General features: G+C 47.4%; 1 protein-coding gene across 2 annotated transcripts in view; it reads left to right on the top strand.

Moving 5' to 3' along the window:
* Positions 1–17,809, top strand: part of nmt2 (N-myristoyltransferase 2) — a 57,013-nt gene that overhangs the window by 7,490 nt on the left and 31,714 nt on the right. Inside the window, exon 2 of one of the 2 annotated variants that reach the window (XM_085987914.1) lies at positions 13,490–13,625. In XM_085987914.1, the coding sequence (XP_085844040.1) occupies positions 13,490–13,625 (136 nt within the window). Of the gene's footprint in view, positions 1–13,486; positions 13,626–17,809 lie in introns of both variants that reach the window. The other variant, XM_085987913.1, reaches the window with a different exon arrangement.

Here is a 17,809-nt window from a genome sequence, read left to right as displayed (position 1 = left end):
TACCATTGACAATGTACAGACCCAGGTTTCGACAGAGCTGTAGTAGCTGTTTTCCGTTGGTATTTGACTGCTTGTCGCAGTTATGCCTGTATGGAAGGGAAGGGATGTCAAAGTGGTTATTCCCGAAAACGTAATTGTTTCCCTGATTATTGGTGAAGTCTGGTTTCTTCGCCCGTTCTTGAATTGAGGTCCCCACAGATCAACACGTTCCCCTGGGCCTGGTATTGGATAATTTCCCCCTCCATGTTGGAGAAGGTGTCCTCTTTAAAGTACGGGGAATCGATTGGAGGGATATAAAGTGCGCAAATGTAAACATCTTGGGTGTTTGAGATAATCTCCCTCTCAAGTTTGAGCCACATATGGTTTTCGCCCTTTTTTATAAATTTGATGTAATTCTTAAGTTCTGTTTTAAACCAGATCAGTATGCCTCCGGAGTCTCTGCCTTGGGTTACACTTGGTAATTTATTGGAGGGGACCACCAGCTCAGTGTACCCTTGGGGACAGCCAGTGTGTCCTTTGTCCCCCCTCCCTCCCCCCTCCCCCCCTCCCTCCCCCTCTCTCTCCCCCCTCCCTCCCCCTCTCTCTGCCCCCCTCCCTCCCCCCTCCCTCCCCCCTCCCTCCCCCTCTCTCTCCCCCCCTCCCTCCCCCCCTCTCTCCCCCCCCTCTCTCCCCCCCCTCTCTCCCCCCCTCTCTCCCCCCCTCCCTCCCCCTCTCTCTCTCCCCCACTCCCTGCCCCTCTCTCTCTCCCCACTCCCTCCCCCTCTCCTCTCCCCCCTCCCTCCCCCTCTCCCTCTCCCCCCTCCCCTCCCCCTCTCTCTCTCCCCCCTCCCTCCCCCTCTCTCTCTCCCCCTCCCTCCCCCTCTCTCTCTCCCCCTCCCTCCCCCTCTCTCTCTCCCCCCTCCCTCCCCCTCTCTCTCTCCCCCCTCCCTCCCCCTCTCCCTCCCCCCTCTCTCTCCCCCTCTCCCTCCCCCTCTCTCCCTCCCCCTCTCTCCCTCCCCCTCTCTCCCTCCCCCTCTCTCCCTCCCCCTCTCTCCCCCCTCCCTCCCCCTCTCTCTCTCCCCCCTCCCTCCCCCTCTCTCCCTCCCCCTCTCTCTCCCCCTCTCTCCCTCCCCCTCTCTCCCTCCCCCTCTCTCCCTCCCCCTCTCTCTCTCCCTCCCCCTCTCATCTCCCTCCCCCCTCTCTCTCTCCCTCCCCCCTCTCTCTCCCTCCCCCCTCTCTCTCCCTCCCCTCTCTCTCCCTCCCCCCTCTCTCTCCCTCCCCCCTCGCCCCCTCCCTCCCCCCTCGCCCCCTCCCTCCCCCCTCGCCCCCTCCCTCCCCCCTCGCCCCCTCCCTCCCCCCTCGCCCCCTCCCTCCCCCCTCGCCCCCTCCCTCCCCCCTCGCCCCCTCCCTCCCCCCTCGCCCCCTCCCTCCCCCCTCGCCCCCTCCCTCCCCCCTCGCCCCCTCCCTCCCCCCTCGCCCCCTCCCTCCCCCCTCGCCCCCTCCCTCCCCCCTCGCCCCCTCCCTCCCCCCTCGCCCCCTCCCTCCCCCCTCGCCCCCTCCCTCCCCCCTCGCCCCCTCCCTCGCCCCTCGCCCCCTCCCTCCCCCCTCGCCCCCTCGCCCCCTCCCTCCCCCCTCGCCCCCTCCCCTCCCCCTCGCCCCTCCCTCCCCCCTCGCCCCCTCCCTCCCCCCTCGCCCCCTCCCTCCCCCCTCGCCCCCTCCCTCCCCCCTCGCCCCCTCCCTCCCCCCTCGCCCCCTCCCTCCCCCCTCGCCCCCTCGCCCCCTCCCTCCCCTCGCCCCCCTCCCTCCCCCCTCGCCCCCTCCCTCGCCCCTCGCCCCCCTCGCCCCCTCCCTCCCCCCTCGCCCCCTCCCTCCCCCCTCGCCCCCTCCCTCCCCCTCGCCCGCCCCCCTCTCGCTCGCCCCCCTCTCTCGCTCTCTCACCCCCTCCTCCCCCTCTCTCGCTCTCTCCCCCCTCCCTCCCTCCCCTTCCCCCCACCCCCTCTTATCTCTATATTGTGTATATTCTCGCTCCCCCGCTCACTCGCCGTATCCCGGGAACTCCAGCTCCAACACAGCGTCACTCGGGCCGGCCCTGACAACCGCTCGGCCCGAGACACAGGGGGGGGGGGGGGGGGGGGAGGGGGGGGGGGGGGGGGGGGGGGGGGGGGGGGGGGGGGGGGGGGGGGGGGGGGGGGGGGGGGGGGGGGGGGGGGGGGGGGGGGGGGGGGGGGGGGGGGGGGGGGGGGGGGGGGGGGGGGGGGGGGGGGGGGGGGGGGGGGGGGGGGGGGGGGGGGGGGGGGGGGGGGGGGGGGGGGGGGGGGGGGGGGGGGGGGGAGGGGGGGGGGGGGGGGGGGGGGGGGGGGGGGGGGGGGGGGGGGGGGGGGGGGGGGGGGGGGGGGGGGGGGGGGGGGGGGGGGGGGGGGGGGGCGGCAGCGGCCGGCCGTCAACCACGTGGCCCGAGACACAGAGCGCGGGAGCGGCAGCGGCCGGCCGTCAACCGCGCGGCCCTCTAAACTGCCCTGGCACCGCCGGGCCCCGCCAGCTAGTGTGTCATAAAATGTCTTTGTTTCCAGGATAACTAGCAATCATAAAACATAAAAGTATACAATATTTACGCAGATACTGTTGCAGTTATTAGTATTTTCGCTGCATCTGTTCTTGATTTATGTGATTCGCTGATGGTATTATTGCACCATTTTTTCCAGGAGTATATTAATACTGGCACCTGCATTAATCCTGGTTTCAACAGTATTTTGATAATGTCAAAATAAACATGTCAAATGTGATGGAACTGATTTTATCCTTTCACCTCTGGGACTTGGATTGAGATACAACCCAGTCTGATGGGATTCAAATTTCCTCTCCCTGTTGGCTGTGAACATCCTATGAGAAAAGATTGGATAGGCTGGTGTTGTTTTCTTTGGAACAGAGGAGACTGAGGGGAAAGTTGATTGAGGTGTATGAAATTGAGGGGCCTAGATAGAGTGGATAGGAAAGACCTATTTCCCTTCACAGAGAGATCAATAACCAGAAGGCATAGATTTAAAGTCATTGGTAGCAGGATTAGAGGGGAGTTGAGAATATTTTACACCCAGAGGGTGGCGGGAGTCTGGAACTCACTGCCTGAAAGGATGGTAGAGGCAGAGACCCTCATCACATTTAAAACGTACTTCAATATACACTTGAAGTGCTGTAACCTACAGGCTACGGACCAAGAGCTGGAATGTGGATTAGGCTGGATAGCTCTTTTTTTCGACCGGCACAGACACATCCTGTGTCATAAATTTCTTTGATTCTATGATCCTACTTGATATGATTTTGAATAATTTCAACCCAGTTCCTAGTAGGCATAGATCTACATCAGGCTGTCTATGAATTGGTGCTAATGACTCATTTATACTTGACCAAGAGGAGCAGTGTTGGAGTCCTGGATGCTATTCAAAACCGTAGCCTAAAATCCTCACTACTTGTTAAGTAGGGAAGTTTCCAGACTCTGCCTGTTCCTGATTGGTGCCCAGGACAGGAAATGATACTAACCTGTGTTGAATGTTATATAACTAACACTTTTATATTGAAATATAAGAATATAAGGTATAAAATGAGAAAAGGCCATTCAACCCATCAAGCCTGTTTCTTAGAACACTGGTATTAAAAATAGCAATTCTAGGTAACAAAAGGAAGGCCACTGAGTTACGAAAACGGAGTTTCTTGGTATGTTCGTAGGTTCGTAGTGTCAGCTGTGGCTCAGTTGGTAGCACCCTCGCCTCGGAGTCAGAAGGTCGTGGGTTCAAGTCCCACTCCAGGGACTTGAGCACATAAAGCTAGGCTGACACTCCAGTGCAGTACTGAGGGAGTGCTGCATTGTTGGAGGTGCCGACTTTCGGATAAGACGTTAAACCGAGGCCCCGTCTGCTCTCTCAGTTGGATGTAAAAGATCCCATGGCACTATTTCGAAGAAGAGTAAGGGAGTTATCCCTGGTGTCCTGGCCAATATTTATCCCTCAACCAACATAACAAAAACATTATCTGGTCATTATCACATTGCTGTTTGTGGAACCTTGCTGTGTGCAAATTGGCTGCTGCGTTGCCCACGTTACAACAGTGACTCCACTTCAAAAGTACTTCATTGACTGTAAAGTGCTTTGAGACGTCCAGTGGTCGTGAAAGGCGCTATATAAATGCAAGTTTGTCTTTTCTTTTGTAGTGTTGGAGTGATGTTTAAAAGCAGTGTGTGAGCGAGCAGCCATTGCTGTACTGCTAGACTGCATTATTGTTCACTTGGAAATAGGCAGAATTGTAGGTGTTCATAATTAAACGTGCACGGAGCTCAGCTGACCAGCCACAGAGCTGGCACAATAGTTCTTTTTAGTCACAACTTTAAATTATGCATCTTCAGTAAAATATAAATTTGTTTTTTGTTGTGATTCAGTTTGAAATCATGATACGTTGGTGAAATCTGAAAATGACAGCCCTTAGCTAGAAGCTTTTTAGTGAAGTTGAGAGTCTAATGGCACATCATAAGTTATGAGTCTTAGACATCTTCTGTTAGCTCCATCAACCAAAATATATTAAACTGAATACCAGTGTCTTAACTAATTAAAAAAAAACTCACTGCCTCTGGCTGTGAACTTTGTACCATTATGGAACAAATGGGACAAAACCTTGGAAGAGGTTGCAGAGGTAGGATGGGGCGTAGCAATGGAGGGATTTGTAAAGAAGGATGAGTATTGGGGACAAGGTGGCTGTGCAAATCTTAGAGGACAGGATGGAAGGTAAGTGAGATGTGGTACAGGTTAAAATGCAGGGGGCAGATTTTGAACAAGTTGGAGTTTGTCTAAGCTCAGATGAGTCTCAGTCACTGCATGGGTGAGGTAGGGCAAGAGGTAGGTGATTTTTCTGTAAGTGAAAGTAGTTGATGCTGGTGATGGAAAGAATGTGGGATTGGAAGCTCAAATCATGGTCAGAAATGGCATGAGACTGTTTATCCTGTTGTGATCTGCCTATGAATAGCAGGGAAGGGGTATTAATTGTTTAGGTGTGGGGTTTCTGTCAAGCTGCACAGGCTGGCTTTGGTTTTGTTAATATTAACCTAGAGAATGTTCTCACCCAATGCAAGTTAATGTCAGACAGCTTAGTAGTGAGGGGCTGATGGGTCAAGTTGGATTTCATCAACGTACATATGGGATCGTTGTGATGAAATAGTCCATCTGATCTCTGTTCCTTGTCTGCTGGCAATGAGATGTCAGGGCAGTGACTTGATGTTGCCATGCTGAACCTTCTTAATTATATTTTAAAAGGTCTGTTTGTGATAGTGGCTACAAATTAGTACATGGAGTGAGATAGCTTTCTCTTCAGGGCTACTTTAACCGAGTAATAAGAGGAAGAGAATTTGATACCACTTGTATGCTAAAAGGATGTGTATTTCTTCAAAATGAGGTTCCTGATGACTGGTCCATGTTTTTAACTGTGAAGTTCCCCGCTACCTAGTTGTGTGGAATGAAACATGAATTGTTTAAGTGCCCATTCATGTTTGTTCTGTGTGTCTTTATACACTACATTGTGATGGAGAAAGAAATTGCTTTTAATCAGGATTCCACTTAAACAATACAAGTGACTCCATGACTGCTCTTTCAAGGGCCACAAATAATATTAACTGAGCAGATTGAACCTCATCAAGGGACTACAATGAGTAAAACTGTTATCTGTGCTGTACTACTCACATTGAAACTTCAGTTGGTAATATGTAAAACTGCTTTTATACGCCGATAAGACCTGAAACGTCTCAATGCTTTCATTGTATAAAAGTAGAATAGCTGGTGTGGTAACATTAGTACAACTTGTGACACAATAGCAAAATACTGCAGATGCTGGAAATCTGAAAGAACAACAGAAAATGCTGGAAACACTCAGCAGGTCAGGCAGCATCGTGGAGAGAGAAACAGAGTTAACGTTTCAGGTCGATGACTCTTCGCTGCACTCCCACTCTGATCTCTCCGTCCTCAGCCTCTTGCACTGTTCTAACGAAGCTCAATGTAAGCTCGAGGAACAGCACCTCATCTTTCGATTAGACACTTTACAGTCTTCTGGACTCAACCATTAACTCTGTTTCTCTCTCCACGATGCTGCCTGACCTGCTGAGTGTTTCCAGCATTTTCTGTTGTTAATACAACTTGTGAACCTGATTGGATGTAACTTATTCATAACAACAATAACTTCCATTTATATAGTGCCTTTAATGTAGTAAAACATCCCAAGGCACTTCACAGGAGCGTTACCAAACAAAATTTAACACAAGCTTTGTTGTGTTATGTAATTAGTTTAGAAGGAATTCCAGAGCTTAGAGCCTTGGCAGCTGAAGGTACAGCCACCATTGGTGGAGCGATTAAAATCGGGGATGCTCAAGAGGCCAGAATTAGAGACTCGCAGATATCTCCAGAGGGTTGTGGGGCTGGAGGAGATTAGAGATAGGGAGGGGTGAGGCCATGGAGGGATTTGAAAACAAGGATAAGAATTTTAAAATCTAAGCATTGCTTAACCGGGAGCCAATGTAGGTCAGCGAGCACAGGGGAGATGTATACATTTCATTGTCACTAATTTTGCACCTTTTTGATATTCAGTCTCCATTGTTATGTTATATGTCAATGGTCACCAGTTTTATTATTTTTGCAAAAGAAGTTGAGGGGAGAGATAGTTTAAGAAAAAATATTGCTTAAAACTTAAGTAATTTATTCAGCTATGTGGAGATTTGCCCATTCTGAAGCTGCTCTACTAATAAAGAAAGAACTTGCATGTGTATAACCTATCACGGCCTCAGGATGTCCCAAAGTGCTTTACAACCAAAGAAGTACTTCTAAAGTATAGTCACTGTTGTAATGTAGGAAATGTGGAAGCCAATTTGCGCACAGCAAGGTCCCACAAACAGCAATGGAATAAGTGACCAGATAATCTGTTTTAGGTAAACATAGAAACATAGAAGATAGGAGCAGGAGTAGGCCATTCGGCCCCTCGAGCCTGCTCCGCCATTCAATGAGATCATGGCTGATCATCCAAATTCAGTACCCTGTCCCTGCCTTCTCCCCATATCCCTTGATCCCTTTAGCCTTAAGAAATATATCCAACTCTTTCTTGAATATATTTAATGAACTGGCCTCCACCGCCCTCTGTGGCAGAGAATTCCACAGGTTCACCACTCTCTGGGTGAAGAAATTCCTCCTGCTTGGGGGGGATAAATTTTGTCCAAGACACCAGGGAGAACTACCCTGCTCTTTGAACAGTGCCTTGGGATGTTTTACGTCCACCTGAGCCCCGTCTGTCCTCTCAGGTGAACGTCCCATCCTCAAGATGGCACCTCTAACAGTGCATCACTCCCTCAGCAGTGCACTGGGAGTGTCTGACTAGATTATGTCATATAGATAATGTCAGTCATGGATCTCATCCATTGGAAACAATACATTGTCCTGGAAGCTATTCAAAATCTTAGCCTATAATCCTCACTACCTGTTAAGTAGGGACGTTTCCAGACTCTGCCTGTTCCTGATTGGTGCCCAGGACAGGAAATGATACTAATCTGTGTTGAATGCTATATAACTAACACTTCTATATTGAAATATAAGAATATAAGGCATAAAATGAGAGGAGGCTATTCAACCCATCAAGCCTGTTTCTTAGAACACTGGTACTAAAAATAGCAATTCTAGGTAACAAAAGGAAGGCCACTGAGTTATGAAAATTGAGTTCCTTGGTAGGTTAGCCTTATGCTAATCCTAGACATCAATGTCCCAGTTATCTCTGAAACTTGGGAGTACAATGTGTAGAAGTGCTCTGAGTTTTGTTTTCTAAAAAAATTAAAGAAGCCAATGTGTGCAACCTGTGTCCATGGGCTGCTATCCATTAAGGTGGATTGGTGAAAAAAAAAATTGGTGCATGTGGTAGTTGATTAATCATTGAAAATTTTGCTTCAAAAGGTAGTGGTTTCAACTACAAATGTAATGTTGAGATGCACAAGTGGACCTATAGAATATAAATCCAAAGAAATGATATTGACCCCTGTGAACTATCGTCAACACCACATTTGGAGTGTTGGATCCAATTTTACTTACCAAAAGACACGGGCAGTGCAAGGATTCAGGAGAAGGGCTACAAAGATCAATCTAGGTCTTTAATGACTGAGTGAACGATTCTCTTGATAAGTTTAACGGCTAGTCCGTTACTAATTCTAGTCATCAATGCTCCCATGTTCTTAGATACTTGGAGTGTTGCTGTATAAGTGTGTGTATGCCTATGTAGTAGTGCTTTTGAGTTTTGGGAGATGTTATATTGGCTAATGTGTGAAACCTCTTTCATTGGGCTACATATCTTAAGTCTAATTTCTGGTGAGTAGGCTGACATTAATATAGTAACAGTTTCAGGCAGGAGAAAACCTTTGGTCTATCTAGCCTACATATCCACAGTATTCCCGTGGTACATTTCTAACAATTTTTAAAAGATTTTTTTATTCCTTCCTGGGATGTGGGGGCCGCTGGCAAGGCCAGCATTTATTGCACATCCCTAATTGCCCTTGAGAAGGTGGCGGTGAGCCGCCGCTTTGAACTGCTGCAGTTCTTGTGGTGAAGCTACTCCCACAGTGTTGTTAGGGACGGAGTTCCAGGATTTTGACCCAGCGACGATGAAGGAAAGGCAATATATTTCCAAGTCAGGATGGTGTGTAACTTGGAGGGGAACTTGCAGGTGATGGTGTTCCCATGCGTCTGCTGCCCTTGTCCTTCTCGATGGTAGAGGTCACGGGTTTGGGAAGTGCTATCGAAGAAGCCTTGGCAAGTTGCTGCATCTTGCAGATGGTACACACTGCAGCCACGGTGCTCCGGTGGTGGAGGGAGTGAATGTTTAAGGTGATGGATGGGGTGCCAGTCAAGTGGGCAGCTTTGTCCTGGATGGTGTCGAGCTTCATGAGTGTTGTTGGAGCTGCACTCATCCAGGCAAGTGGAGAGTATTCCATCACACTCCTGACCTGCTCTTGTAGCCACAGTATTTATACGGCTGGTCCAGTTACGTTTCTGGTCAATGGTGACCCCTGGGATGTTGATGGAGGGGGATGGCAATGCCGCTGAATGTCAAGGGGCGGTGGTTAGAATCTCTCTTGTTGGAGATAGTCATTGCCTAGCACTTGTGTGGCGCGAATGTTAGTTGCCACTTATCAGCCCAAGCCTGAATGTTGTCCGGGTCTTGCTGCATGCGGGCATGCACTGCTTCATTATCTGGGGAGTTCCGAATGGAACTGAACACTTGCAGTCATTAGCGAACATCCCCACTTCTGACCTTCTGATGGAGGGAAGGTCATTGATGAAGCAGCTGAAGATGGTTGGGCCTAGGGCACTGCCCTGAGGAAGTCCTGCAGCGATGTCCTTAGGCTGAGATGATTGACCTCCAACAACCACAACCATCTTCCTTTGTGCTAGGTATGACTCCAGTGGAGCATTTTCCCTCCTGATTCCCATTGACTTCAGTTTTACTCGGGCTCCTTGATGCCACACTCTGTCAAATGCTGCCTTGATGTCAAGGGCAGTCACTCTCACCTCACCCCTGGAATTCAGCTCTTTTGTCCATGTTTAGACCAAGACTGTAATGAGGTCTGGAGCCAAGTGGTTCTGGCGGAACCCAAACTGAGCATCGGTGAGCAGGTTATTGGTGAGTAACTGCCGCTTGATAGCACTGTCGATGACACCTTCCATCACTTTGCTGATGATTGAGAGCAATTGGCCGGATTGGATTTGTCCTGCTTTTTGTGGACAAGATATACCTGGGCAGTTTTCCACATTGTCGGGTAGATGCCAGTGTTGTAGCTGTACTGGAACAGCTTGGCTAGAGGCGCGGCTAGTCCTGGAGCACATGTCTTCAGCACGATAGCCGGGATGTTGTTGGGTCTATAGCCTTTGCTGTATTCAGTGCTCTCAGCCGTTTCTTGATATCACGTGGAGTGAATCGAATTGGCTGAAGACTGGCTTCTGTGATAGTGGGGACCTCGGGAGGAGGCCGAGGACTAGACAGACTAGATGCAGGAAGGATGTTCCCGATGGTCGGGGAGTCCAGAACCAGGGGTCACAGTCTAAGGATAAGGGGTAAGCCATTTAGGACAGAGATGAGGAGGAATTTCTTCACCCAGAGAGTGGTGAACTTGTGGAATTCTCTACCACAGAAGGCGGTGGAGGCCAATTCATTAAATATATTCAAGAAGGAGTTGGATATATTTCTTGAGGCTGGGGGGATCGGGGGATATGGAGAGAGAGCAGGTACAGGGTACTGAATTTGGATGATCAGCCATGATTGCATTGAATGGCGGAGCAGGCTCGAGGGGCCGAATGGCCTACTCCTGCTCCTATCTTCTATGTTTCTATGATATAGATGATCCACTCTGCACTTCTGGCTGAAGATGGTTGCAAAAGCTTCAGCCTTCTCTTTTGCACTGGCATGCTGGGCTCCACCATCATTGAGGATGGGGATGTTCATGGATCCTTCTCCTCCCGTTAGTTGTTTAATTGTCCTCCACCATTTACGATTGGATGTGGCAGGACTGCAGAGCTTTGTTCTGATCCATTGGTTGTGGGATCGCATAGCTCTGTCTATAGCATGCTGCTTCCGCTTTTTAGCATGCATGTAGTCCTGTGTTGCAGCTTCCCCAGGTTTGGCACCGCATTTTTAGGTACGCCTGGTGCTACTCCTGGCAAGCTCTTCTGCACTCCTCATTGAACTAGGGTTGGTCCCCTGGCTTGATGGTAATGGTAGAGTGAAGGATATGCTGGGCCATGAGGTTACAGATTGTGGTGAAGTACAATTCTGCTGCTGCTGATGGCCCACAGCGCCTCAAGGATGCCCAGTTTTGCGCTGCTAGATCTGTTCTGAATCTATCCTATTTAGCACGGTGGTAGTGCCACACAACACGATGGAGGGTGTCCTCGGTGTGAAGACGGGTCTTTGTTTCCTCAAGGACTGTGTGGTGGTCACTGCCACCAATACTGTCATGGACAGATGCATCTGTGACAGGTAGATTGGTGAGGATGAGGTCAAGTAGGTTTTTCCCTCATGTTGGTTCTCTCACCACCTGTCACAGGCCCAGTCTGGCAGCTATGTCCTTCAGGGCTTGGTCAGTAGTGGTGCTACCGAGCCACTGTTGGTGATGGGCATTGAAGTCCCCCACCCAGAGTACATTCTGTGTCCTTGCTACCCTCAGTGCTTCTTCCAAGTGGTGTTTGACATGGAGGAGTACTGATTCATCAGCTGAGGGAGGGTGGTAGGTAGTAATCAGCACGAGGTTTCTTTGCCCATGCTTGACCTGAAGCCATGAGACATCATAGGGTCCGGAGTCAATGTTGAGAACTCCCAGCACCACTCCCTCTTGACGATACCACTGTGCCGCCTCCGCTGGTGAGCCTGTCCTGTCGGTGGGACAGGACATACCCAGGGATGGTGATGGGTGATCGACTGGGCTGGGAGTGCCATTATCGTGTCGGAAGTTGGTGCAGAGGTCGATGCCAGGTGGTCCGTATTCTTATTGTTTTTCTGTACCGGTTTGTTACAACTGAGTGGCTTGCTAGGGCAGTTAAGAGTCAACCATATTGCTGTGGGTCTGGAGTCACATATAGGCCAGACCGGGTAAGGACGGCAGATTTCCTTCCCTAAAGGACATTAGTGAACCAAATGGGTTTTTATGACAATCCGATAGTTTGATGGTCACCATTACTGATACTGAATCTGTCTCATTCCTCTTGAAACCCATTAAGGTTTCTTGTTCCACTGCCTGTGCTGGTAATCTGTTCCACTCTTTCAGTTTAAAAAAAAGTTTCTCCTTTTTTTCTTTTTTTAATCCTTCAATTTATAAATATGACCCCTTGTACTTAAGTTTTTCTGCTATGTAGAGAACTTATTTGGATCCAATGTATCTAACCTTTCATAATGTTAAACACCACTATAATTTCCCCTCTCCGTGTACTCTTTTCAAGAGAGAAAAGATCCAGGGTCGTCGATCGTTTCTCAAACGCTGTGCCTTATACCCTCTCCAATAACTGACTGACTATTTTGAAACAGGGAGACTAAAACTGCATGCAGTACTCCAGGCAAGTTGATCAGGTGGTTAAAAAAGCATATAGGTTACTTGGGTTTATAAATAGAGGCATCTATATATATATAAAAGCAAAGAGATCATGCTGGAACTTTCTAGTTAGGCCTCAGCTGGAGTAATGATGACAATTCTGGGCACCACACTTCAGGAAAGATGTAAAGGCCTTAGAAAGGGTACAGAGGAGGTTTACCAGGATGTTACCAGGGATGAGCGACTTCAGTTATGAGGAGAGGTTGGAAAAGTTAGGATTGTTTGCTTTAGAACAGAGACAGTTAAGAGGTGACCCAAAGAGGGTTTCAAGATGATGAGAGGTTTTAATAGAGGGGAAATGAGAATTTTTTTCACTGAGTTGTCAGGATTTGGAACGCTCTACCTGAAAAGGTGGTGGGAGCTGATTCCATAAATAATTTTAAAAGGGAGTTGGACAGGACTTGAGGATGAGGCACTTACAGGGTTACGGACAAAAAGCGGGGGTGTGGGACTAAGTACGACTGCTCTTTCAAAGAGCTAGCACAGGCACGACAGGCCGAAAGGCCTCCACCTGTGCTGTAAGTTTCTATGATATGGTCTCAACGGGGCCAAATACAGTTTCACAGCTGTATTTGTGTTACACCCCTTACTATGCATCACAACATTCTGTTTGCTTTTTAACAGTTCGGTAACATTGTGCTGATGATTTTAGTGACCTTTCCACTAAAACCTCTAGAGCTCTCTCCTGCTCCAATACCTCAAGTACATTCCCATTTAGCACATAATCCACATCAACTTTCTGCCAAATCTCATAATCTTATCTTTCCCTGTATTAACCTGCACTATTAAATAGACTTGTTTAATAATGAACATCAGGAGGTGGCTTCCAACGAGCTGTGCCGACTTCACTTGGTGTACTGGAGAGTCAGTACAAGGTTAGAAGTGCAATTCATCTGTTATACTAGGGTTTTCCACTAAATTCGTCCCATTACCAGTGTGGATTGAGCAGGAAATGTTAGGAGATACAAAGGGATAGGATCAAAGTTTTTTTTTAAATAATGAAATAAATTGCATAGGTAGATGTAAAACAATTTTGTATAGAACTACGGAGGGTTCTACTATAAATGTAATTTAAGGAGTAACTACTACACATTTTGAGTTGTACAGTTGAAGTATTCAAAAAGGAAATGGATAGCTTTCTACATTACAACAGTGACTACACTTCAAAAAGTACTTTGTTGGCTGTAAAGCGCTTTGGGACGTCCGGTGGTTGTGAAAGGCGGTATATTAATGCAAGTCTGTCTGTCTTTCTTGCGTCAATAGAGTACTGATGTATGCAATGTTAATGAATTACTACATAACTACATTTATAACATTTACTGTGGTAATGTCCATTTTTCCCCTTGTATTTTCTAAACTTGCTGACAGAAGTCCTGGAGGGGATACTGGAGCCAGAAAGAAGAAGAAAAAGCAGAAAAAGAAGAAAGAGAAACCTAGTTCTGCTAGCACCAAGTCAGACTCTGCTTCAGATTCGCAGGAAATCAAAGTTCAACAGCCTCCTTCAAAAGTGAGGTCATATTTTTTTTAATTTTATTAATTTGTTTACAATGCATGCAGAACAAAGAAGAAAAACTCAAACGCTTGATTTCTTAAGTGGAAGTACCTATAAATGTGATTTCAGCTTTTAACATGAACACAGTTTGCTAAACTTCAAAACTGACTAGTGCTTCGAACGGAGAGAAATTATCTGCTAGTTTACTCCTGACTTGGAAGTGAGAAGACTGTTAGTGCAGATGCTGCATGCATCAATAACCGGCTTCTACTGAGAGCATAGTTGCAGATTTGGCATAAACCCACAACTATCTTTTTTTTAGTTGGATTCACTGCCTAGACTCTCGCAACTATTATTCCCCAATTTCATTCAATTGTGTCAGTACTTCTGTGTACCAAATCAAATATGTAGCAGATTAAATCAGAATAGTAAATTTTTGAATGAATCTGCAGTCCTTGTCTGTTGGGAGCACTATTTGCTGTAGAAGTTGACAGTTTCTTATAAAAATGCAGCTTTATATACATCAGTTGTTGCATTCTGCAGGCAAGAGGAGATGCACCATTTCAGCAATAAAATCAAAAATAATTTTCTTCAAGGGAATTTAATTTTGGGGCAAGTCCTTTAAGCTCCAGGGAACACCAATCTTTTAAGTGTTCATATTTACAAATGTTCTTCTTGAAGCTCTGTACATTTTCCGTTTCTACAGTTGTACAATGCAGTGTGCACACTGGGTTGACTGTAGCCATGGTCTTGGCCAATTCCTTTTAAATTCAGTCTTCAGCTGTGTTTTTTTTTTACCTCTGTTGGATTTTGCATATAATCGGTTGCTAGATGATGTACTGCTGGTTGAGTTTTTTTTCACCTTTTTCTTTCAGCGAGGAACTCTTCTGTACTCAATGCAAGTCAGTCTTTTCTCAATGGTTCAAAATCTATTTCTAAGCAATCTTTTCTTTGTTGAAATTTTCAGTTTGCTGGTTGTAGCAAGCAAAGCAATCTACAGTATTAAGAAAAAGTTGTTGAATCACTGCAGGCAAATACAGAATCCGATGGACAAATGGTCTAATTTTCTGAACTGAGAAGTCCATGTTGTAAATCTTTAAAAAATGTTATGATACCAAACTCTTAATTAGTTGGCTTTTTAATCAGTTTCAAGCTATACAGATGACAATGATTGCTAGAAGAGAGGAAATTCTTTAAAACGTTTGTCCATATTGGTCACAATCAGTAGATTTGTATTCCTAGTTTTCTCTCCATTTCTTCCTTCCTCTTTTGATTAATGCTTGGTACGGTTTCACAGGTTCCGGATGGATGTCGCCTGCTACCCCAATGATATGCTCATTGTGAATGTGAGAGTCTTGGTAGTGAATCCTTGCATCCCATTTCCATGGGGTACACCTCAGTCATGCACTGCCCAATCCTATCCAACATTCACTGGTTTGATAAAATTTGCCTACTCCATTCCTCCATCCTCTACAGCATCATATATATAGTCTGGCTTGGCAAGGTTAAAGCCAGAAGAACACTACAGTGATTGGCATCTAAGCCAGGTCTTCATGATTATGCCAAGAACATTTGCCACTGGAGCTACAATCCAGCATCCTGTAGCAATGTAAAACCTCAGTATGGAACACTGGCTACAGAACTTTATACAGTTTTACTTAAACACTCTTGACAGTATCATCACTCTGTATGGAGAGGTTATGTTGTAAAGTTTTAATTTTAATTTTTGTGCTTCTCAAGATCAAGTGGCCAAAGAAAAGAGAGCTAGGAGTCAGTGGAACGCGTCCCTCTCATCCCTGGTCTCCTGGTGTCATGGTCAACATTTATCCCTAAACCAACACCTAAAACAGAAGATCTGGTCATTTATTTCATTGCTGTTTGTGGGACCTTGCTATGTGCAAGTTGACTGCTGCATGTCCTACATTACTGTGACTACACTTCCAAAGTACTTTGTTGGCTGTAAAGCACCTTGGCCTGAAGTCATGAAAGATGCTATATAAACCCGTAGTGTCCAGGATCTGAGTGATGAGGAAACACTGAGAAATGTGAGCTTTTCAGCCGGGGAAGTAATCTCAGAGGTATATACAGGAAACTTTGTGCTATCCGGCACCGACGGGACCGAGCTGTTGCCGTTCCCTCAAAACTGCCGGACACTCCAGCGCTAATGTTGAAACATACGGAGATTTTCAGCTCTGTGTGAATCAACAAACCCTGTTGCTTAGCAACAGCTTCTAAACAGTCGGCAAGCGTCTCTAGCTGAAGCTGTTGCTTAGCTACAGACCTTGCAGAGCTTGACTGTTGAGAAAAAAGCAATGAAAAGAAACGAAAAGAAAAAAAACGGCTCCTGATTTTTGCCGGTGGCTCGAGCTTGCCGGACATTTAGCCTCCGGATAACACAAAGTTTCCTGTACGATGGTTAAGAGAATGGAAAAGGTAAATCTGGAATATTACTTTAAATTAAAATTAAATTGTGAGAGTAGGACAAGTGACACTGCTTTAAACTAGAAATTTAGGATTGAAAGTTCTTCACGCAAAATGATCAACATGTAGAATGGACTTCCAGATGGCGTACTGGAGACAAAAACGTTAGAAACGTTTAAGAGACAATTAGCAATTAGATGCTGCAATGGGGGAATGTTAGTTTCCTTCTAGATGGATGAAACTAGATGGACTGAATGGGTTTCCTCATCTTTAACTATCTTGTGGTGTTATTGGGCCATCTATTCTACTCCCCAAATTCATGAGATACACAATTTTTTAAATATTTAAAACCGTTACTGTGCCTGCTTGATACTACAGCTGACCTGAGAGTGCTTGATGTTACTGGGTACAAAGCCTGATGCATACCAAATTTTGTTAGACCTTCACCAAACTTGATAAAGAATTTACTCATGGTCATTCTCATTAAAAAATAGAAACCCCACATATTCTCATACACTGATGTGTCATCTCAGTAGGGAGGCTCCATGAATATCGCCATCCGCAATGATGGTGGAGCCCAGCACATGAGTGCAAAAGACAAGGCTGAAGCATTTGCAACCATCTTCAGCCAGAAGTGCCGAGTGGATGATCCATATCGGCCTACTCCCGAGGTCCCCACCATCACAGAAGCCAGTCTTCAGCCAATTCGATTCACGCCATGTGATAGCAAGAAACAGCTGAGCGCACTGGATACAGCAAAGGCTATGGACCCTGACAACATCCCGGCTATCGTGCTGAAGACTTGTGCTCCAGAACTAGCCGCGCCTCTAGCCAAGCTGTTCCAGTACAGCTACAACACTGGCATCTACCCGACAATGTGGAAAAACTGCTCAGGTGTGTCCTGTCCACAAAAAGCAGGACAAATCCAACCCGGCCAATTACCGCCCCATCGGTCTACTCAATCATCAGCAAAGTGATGGAAGGTGTTATCGACAGTGCTATCAAGCGGCACTTACTCACCAATAACCTGCTCACTGATGCTCAGTTTGGGTTCCGCCAAGACCACTTGGCTGCCGACTTCATTACAGCCTTGGTCCAAACATGGACAAAGGAGATGAATTCCAGAGGTGAGGTGAGAGTGACTGCCCTTGACATCAAGGCAGCATTTGACCGAGTGTGGCATGAAGGAGCCCTAGTAAAATTGAAGTCAATGGGAATCGGGGAAAACGCTCCACTGGCTGGAGTCATACCTAGCACAAAGGAACATGGTTGTGGTGATTGAAGGTCAATCATCACCGCCCCAGGACATCGCTGCAGGAGTTCCTCAGGGCTGTGTTCTAGGCCCAACCATCTTCAGCTGCTTCATTAATGACCTTCCCTGCAACATAAGGTCAGAAATGGGGATGTTCGCTGATGACTGCACAGTGTTCAGTGCCATTCAGAACTCCTCAGATAATGAAGCAGTGCATGCCCGCGTGCAACAAGACTTGGACGACGTTCAGGCTTGGGCTGATAAGTGGCAGGTAACATTCGCGCCACAGAAGTGCCAGGCAATGACTATCTCCAAGCAAGAGTAAACACTGCCCCCTGACATTCAACAGCATTACCATCACCGAATCCCCCACCATCAACATCCTGGGGGATACCATTGACCAGAAACTTAACTGGACCAGCCACATAAATACTGTGGCAACAAGAGCAGGTCAGAGGCTGGGTATTCTGCGGCGAGTGTCTCACCTCCTGATTCCACAAAGCCTTTCCACCATCTACAAGGCACA

Source organism: Somniosus microcephalus, chromosome 5 (assembly GCF_052327205.1).
Source record: "Somniosus microcephalus isolate GS21.2 chromosome 5, FLI_Smic_1.0, whole genome shotgun sequence".
In the NCBI taxonomy this organism is placed as follows: Eukaryota; Metazoa; Chordata; class Chondrichthyes; order Squaliformes; family Somniosidae; genus Somniosus; species Somniosus microcephalus.
The sequence above is the reverse complement of the archived record's forward strand: the minus strand, read 5'-3'. Positions and strand labels throughout refer to the sequence as shown.